Here is a 6,892-nt window from a genome sequence, read left to right as displayed (position 1 = left end):
TGTATTGTGTTGTGGAGACGCTCGAAGATGAAGGGAAGTTCGTGACGGCAGTTCCCAAAAATTTATTACGATTTGAAATTATAAAAGAAAATGTCAATATGTATTACGGTTTATGAAAAAAATTAAAAAGTATTTCATTTTCGAAGAACTTTTTTTAATAGAAGTTTTGAAAAAAAATTTTACTTATTTGTTTTTTAAAGTTCAACATCTAAATATAAAGTCATTTTTTCTTCAGTCAATAGCCCTTATTGTTGAAAGTTAAATAGCAAAAATTTAAAGTTCTTATTTACCAAAGTCTTTGAGAAAATTAATTATTTCAAAGCAAAAATTCAGTTTTTATAAAAAAAAACCCATTGAAATTGAAATTTTTTTCAAAAACTCTTGATTAAATTTAGTGGATTTAAATTTAGGAGATAAGAATGAGCTTCTGGCTTTTTAAAAATGTATTTTAAAATATTGTAGGTGTTGCCGTTGTTTTCAAAATATTTTTTTTGTGTTTAAAGTCAGATTATGAGAAAATTGCATTTATCTCTTAAACGATGGAAGATTGTCCCTTACTCCCTTATATTTTTTTTCCTTAAATAACCTAGAGAATCTTTTGCTATCATTTGTTTTATGAAATTTAAGAAAAAAAATGGTTGTGTTCAAAAAAAATTTAATTGTAATTTTAAAAAACAATACGGTAACATCGGCAATTTTTAATCTATAGACTTTAAAGCATTTTTAATTGCCTACGTTTGAAAAAAAATCGTCAAAATCTGAGCTGTTCGGCCGGTCTTAAGCCGCTTCACCTTTTGAACAAATATTTTCTTGTATCCCTTTCATGCCACTTATATTTACGACAAAACATGTATTTCCTTTTAAGGTTCCTGGGAGGAAGCAGTTCAGAAGGAAAAGGATGCCGAGTATTTGTCTTCTTCTGAAGAAAATACGGAAGAAGTGACCATCGACACCAATTCTTCGGAATACATGACAGATATGAACAAATTGATGTCAACTTTGATTCCTAATTCTGGTAAGTTTAAAATGTATAAACATGGGAACAAAGTTACTAATTTTGTCATACTTACTTCTCATTTTCAAGACGTTTCCTCGTTCACCCCCCCAAATGAAGATGTTACCATCACTAATGTCATTTCCGACTTATACACGTTTGAAGGTAAAAAATGTATTTTAGCACTAGTACAATTTTCAAAGTCGTTTTTAAACTCCAGCTTATCTTAGACTGGGGTTTATCCAATGTTATTTGAATAGGATAAACCCCAGTCCCTCTTAGTAACAGCTGAGATAGCATATTAGTTCTTTCACTAACCGTATTACTTTTTTTTGTATATTACTATAACTCTTATTTTTAATTGTTTATAGGCCCCAGCACCAGTACCCAATTCAAGGAACTGTCGTCCAAAATAGACGAAATTTTGGAAAGACAGCGTTCCACTGAGGTGAAGGTGCAGGCCATGCAAGGAATGCTGGAGGCATTCATGGCGAAGTCCGAAGTTTCGGTCAATTTGTTGGCGTCCAAAATTGCAAAAGAGAATGCAGAGGAAGTGGATGAGGAACTGCAACTGGATGAAATTTTCCCACTTACCTCTGTCCAACAAATTGAGGAAATCGAGGAAAAACTCCATCAAAATGCAGCATTCAAAAAAAAATTGGTAAGTACCAAAATATACGAAATATGCAATTTTCTCACAATCCGACTTCAAACACAAAAAAAATATTTATAAAACAACGGCAACACCTACAATATTTTAAAATACATTTTTACAAAGCCAGAAGCTTATCTTAAATTTAAATTCACTAAATTTAATTAAGAGTTTTTGAAAAAATGGTCCTCAAACTCAGAATTAAAAAAAAAATTTATTAAAAAAATTAAAAATGACTTTTTTCCAAACTTTTTCTAATAAATATTATCAGTTGAATTCCGAAGCAGAAAAGGTAATATATATCACACTTTTGAAAAAACAATTAAAAATAACTTCAATTTCAATTGGTTTTTTTTTTTGATAAAAACTGAATTTTTGCATCCAAATAATTAATTTTCTAAAAGACTTTGGTAAATAAGAACTTTAAATTTTTGCTATTTAACTTTCAACAGTAAGGGTTATTAAATAAATAAAAAATAATTTTATGTTTAGATGTTGAACTTTGAAAAAAAATAAGATACATTTTTTTTCAAAACTTTTATTAAAAAAAGTTCTTCGAAAATGAAATTCTTTTTAATTTTTTTCATAAACCGTAATACATATTGACATTTTCTTTTATAATTTCAAATCATAATAAATGCGGCCAAAAATATTTGAAAATAAATGCATTTTATATTACGAAAAAGTTTAAAAAACGACATCTTAAAACATATTTTTGTTTTCTTTCAGGTCCGTAAGTTGAGCTCCTATGGGGGGGCCAACGGAATGAAAACGATCCGCACTATTTGCAAGTGCATTTTTACGGATCCACTACTGGCAGAACATTCTTGGCTGGGGACTAATGCCAAAAAAAGTTTCAGCCAATACAAATTCCTGTATAAAACTATATTGGAAGCGGTCCGATCAAGGTACCCCACTTATAGTGAAGCTGAGGGTGCTTCATTTTTTAAAGGCTTTTTGAAGCAAGCCCCATTTCGAATGGGAAAACCGTCCACGTAAGTTAAATAAAATGCACGACTGGGTCGCACGTACTTGCTCTTGTAGTTCAAAGCATCTTTATCTTAAATATCTATTGGAAATTTAAGATTTTGTGGAGAAAAAAAAATAAAAACAAAAAAAAAACTCGAAAGTTAAAAAAATTCAATTTTTTAAATATTTTTTGAAAAACTTTTTTTTTTTAATTTTTTTTTACATTTTACACTTCAATACCTATGATGTCTGTAACTTTTGAAAAAATTGACTTATGCATTGATGAAATATATGAACTTAAAAAACATGTCAATTTTTGAAAAACGGCAACGCCATATTTCCGCTCTCGGCATTTTTTGAGAAAAACTAAAAACGCAGTTTTGTTAGAATCAATAAGAGTATTCCGCACACCAAATTTGATCGAAATCGTTAGAGCCGTTTTCGAGAAATTTGCAATACCTCGAAAACGTTATATGGGAGATATGCGTTAAAATGGAGATATTAAAAAAATAAAAAAAACGGACCTAGGGAATTACGTAAAAATCATCTGTACCAAGTTTCAAGCAAATCCATCCACCCGTTTAGGCCCTAGCTCGATGTACAGATGGACGCACAGACGCACAGACGCACAGACGCACAGACGCACAGACGCACAGACCGACGGACGGCATGACGAAAACCACTTTTTTGATCTTCTCCATCATCGTAATGTTGGTTTTGATTAAAACCTCGATTTTTTTTTTCTACACGAAACCAATACTTGCCCTATAGAGCAAGTAAAAATAAAATTATAATCAACATTTAAGTTAACATTTTTCTCATTACAGAAATACCAGTTCCAACACCAGCTCCTCTGCCTCTGACGGGCAATCCACAACATAATTAAGTTAAGCTATTTTTTATTTTTAGTTTTAGTTTTACTTTTACTTTAAGTTTTAGTTTTAGTTTTACTTCATTAAATAATGTTTCACTAAACTTAAATTTCAGCGTTCTTATTTCAAATATTAAATTTTCAGCTGGGAAGAATCTTATGGTTTGCAGCATGTTGGTAAGCAAACATTTTATAGGTTTTTTAAAATCTGTAAATAACCGGTTATAAAAAAGCTGTGAAGTAACGTTTATTACAGGTTTTATAAGAACCTGTACGAAGTTATTTACAGGTTTTATAGAAACCTATAGGTAAGCGGTTATAAAAAAAACCGTCAAATAACGTTTGTTATAGGTTTTATAAAAACCTGTACAACGTTTATTACAGGTTTTAAAAAAACTGGAAGAAAACGGTTATAAAAAAAACCGTTAAATAACGTTTATTACAGGTTTTATAGAAACCTATAGGTAAGCGGTTATAAAAAAAACCGTCAAATAACGTTTGTTATAGGTTTTATAAAAACCTGTACAACGTTTATTACAGGTTTTAAAAAAAACGGGAAGAAAACGGTTATAAAAAAACCGTCAAATAACGTTTATTAGAGGTTTTATAAAAACCTATAGGTAAGAGGTTATAAAAAAAACCGTAAATTAACGTTTAATACAGGTTTTAAAAGAACTTGTTATATTACAGGTTTCAAAAAAACCTGTAATAACGTTAATTACAGGTTTTATAATAACCGTAGTAAAACGGTTATAAAAAAAACCGTCAAACAACTCAGTACAGGTTTTTTTTAAACTGTATAATAACGGTTTGTAAACGGTTATAAAATAGCCGTAAATGGTTTATTTCAAGTTTTTCTTTGACTAAAAATAAACAGTTATTTAATAACCGTGAAAATTAGGTTTTTAAAAACCCAGTATTTGTAGAAAAAAGTGGGTTTTTTAAAAACCCGATTTAGACGAAGTTAAAAAATAACTGACCATTTTCGGTTGTGGAGACGTTTCTGGAACGTCTTAAATACGTTTATTTAACGAGTTTAGTAACTTATCCGTTAAATAACCAGAGTAAATATCCGGTTTATTTTCCGCTTTCTAACCACAAAATGTTATTTGGGAAGCTCTCTTATCGAAAATGCTTGCATTCGGTATTGATGAATCTCTTCTTCGTTGGATTAGAAATTACCTTTCGAACCGTTCAATTCAAGTCGTTTTGGATGGATTCAGGTCTGAAACCTACAATATAAACGCTGGTGTGCCCCAGGGCTCCGTTTTGTCTCCGACTCTCTTTCTCATTTTCATTAATGATTTGCTCTCTGAAAGTTCTAATCCATTAAATTGTTTCGCAGATGATAGTACCCCCAGCTTTTCATATTCGTTTGAAGATTCACACCCATGTCCTTCGGATGTGGAACTCCAAAGGCAAAATATGATAAGCTCATTAAATTCTGATCTCGAATGCATTGTCCAATGGGGAATAAGAAACCGCGTAGAATTTAATGCTTCTAAAACACAATGCTGCTTACTATCATTAAAACGAAACCTTCCCCCTTTGCCACTATCCATGAGTGGTACTTGCATCGAGGAAACTGATCAGCTTTCGATTCTAGGTATGTCCATTACAAACCACCTTTTGTGGAATGAGCACATATTCGATGTAGCCAAAAACTCTGCGAAATGCTTAGGTTTCCTCCGAAGATGTAAGAAATATTTCACCCCTTCTGATCTGGCTATAATTTATAAAGCATATATTCGTCCAAAACTCGAGTATAACTCCCATATCTGGGCAGGTGCTCCTAAGACCCACTTGAGTTATTTGGATAGAATTCAAAATAGAGCTTTTAAAATGATAGGTGATAGGTCCTTTACTGGTACAATCCCACCTCTTGAGCACCGCCGGAATGTATCATGCCTGTCCTTATTTTATAAAATGGCCACGCATCTGTCAGGTCGGGCTTTAATTTTTATATTTTAATGACAGGAAACAGGAAATTTGTTTTTGTTTTAATTTATAAAATGTTATTTAAAAAAAAATATAAATTAAAAAATAACCAATTTCTTTGTGTTTCTTCGCGGAAAATGGTGAATAATTATTGTTGACAAATTAGTGGTGTGCGTGGTTTTTCGGTTTTTGTGCGTTTTTCGTCGGTAAATAAAAGAAAAAAGATTTGGAATATATTACCTTTTTATGTGTACTGTGGTCAGCAGCAGCCATTTAAAAAATGAAAAAAATCCATTGTTTGAGGTACCTTTTCTAAAAAAAATATAATTAATATTTGTAAATTTGTACTAATTTGAAGGGGCTTTGTGTTTTTTCGAAGCAAAATACATACATTGCAGATGAATTTTGATCGGCAATAAGATTTTACATTCCACAGTTTGTGAAACATAGGAAATAGAGACAATAATATCACCATTATTGTATTATTTATGATTAATATTTATTTTCAGTAATGAATTTAGGAAAAGAATACTTATTATTAACTTTAAATATTTGGTATTGAATTGAAATATTTTTGTATTATCTTTCAATAAAATTCTTATTAGAAATTAATATGAAAAGATTAAATTTGAATATACAATAATTGAAATTTAATATATTTGGTATTAAATTTTAATATAAACTGTATTATTTTTTAATACAACTATATTACATTTTAATACATTTTTTATTAACTAAAAAAATTTAATATTTGTTTTGTATTAAATTTTAATACATATCTGGTGTAGACTTATATGTAACCCAAAAAGTATTAAAAAATACTCCAGAATTTTTAACCGTGTAGAAAAGAATATCTTGGTTCTTGTGGCAAAAAAAGTTCAATTTTGTTGACCAGTCTAATGTATGGGAGCTAAAATTTAGCTCGATCTGCTTACCAGGCTTTAAGCTCAACTATCCTTAAAATGAAAAGTCTGGCAAGAATTTACTTTTAGAATTAAATTTATTATAATTATAAAAGTACATAGGATTATATTACACATATGACCAGGCAACATCCGAATTTTATACAATATTTAAACAATGGTATACAGTTTCCTATTTAAATTCGTTTTTTGGTTATGCTTACAGGGTAAAAACAAAACACTTAAACTAATAGTAGTCTCATGCATTAAAATTGTAGCAGTAGATATAGCGGTATCTTTCTTTGTGAAGATGAGTTTGTTTCCTCGAATTCATCGCACTGGAAATACACCAAACTAGAAATTTATTTGCAAATAAACACAAAACGGTTGCGGTGCAGAAAAATAGCCTTTAGTATTCTAATTGGATGTAATTAGAGTATGCAAATTGTAATAAAGTGTTCTTGGGTGGGTAGACCGAGTGTTTGTTAGTGATGATTAAAAAAGACCAATTATGAGGTATGCACTAATCCACGTACCTACATTATATTTAGGGATTCTTCGTAACA

General features: G+C 30.2%; 1 protein-coding gene across 3 annotated transcripts; it reads left to right on the top strand.

Annotated features, from left to right (window-relative positions):
* The first annotated feature begins 368 nt into the window (after positions 1-368).
* LOC129908824 (uncharacterized) lies at positions 369-4,596 on the top strand. 3 transcript variants are annotated; one of them, XM_055985632.1, is made up of 5 exons: positions 372-1,015; positions 1,085-1,159; positions 1,366-1,655; positions 2,376-2,641; positions 3,443-4,596. In XM_055985632.1, the coding sequence occupies exons 1-5, from the start codon at positions 970-972 to the stop codon at positions 3,495-3,497; spliced, it is 732 nt and encodes a 243-aa protein (XP_055841607.1). In that variant the 5' UTR covers positions 372-969; the 3' UTR covers positions 3,498-4,596. The 3 variants fall into 3 exon arrangements, with proteins under 3 accessions (XP_055841606.1, XP_055841605.1, XP_055841607.1); XM_055985631.1 differs by having other exon boundaries at positions 369-1,159; positions 3,452-4,596; XM_055985630.1 differs by having other exon boundaries at positions 370-1,159.
* The last annotated feature ends 2,296 nt before the right edge of the window (positions 4,597-6,892 follow it).

This window comes from Episyrphus balteatus, chromosome 2 (assembly GCF_945859705.1).
Source record: "Episyrphus balteatus chromosome 2, idEpiBalt1.1, whole genome shotgun sequence".
In the NCBI taxonomy this organism is placed as follows: Eukaryota; Metazoa; Arthropoda; class Insecta; order Diptera; family Syrphidae; genus Episyrphus; species Episyrphus balteatus.
This window is presented reverse-complemented; position numbering and strand designations above follow the sequence as displayed.

What these genes read in the sequence shown, in the direction of transcription:
- LOC129908824 (XM_055985630.1), top strand. Translation starts at nt 970, where the DNA reads ATGACAGATATGAACAAATTGATGTCAACTTTGATTCCTAATTCTGGT. An exon ending in CGACTTATACACGTTTGAAG is followed by an intron (nt 1,160 to 1,365) that starts GTAAAAAATGTA and finishes AATTGTTTATAG; the next exon opens with GCCCCAGCACCAGTACCCAA. An exon ending in CAGCATTCAAAAAAAAATTG is followed by an intron (nt 1,656 to 2,375) that starts GTAAGTACCAAA and finishes GTTTTCTTTCAG; the next exon opens with GTCCGTAAGTTGAGCTCCTA.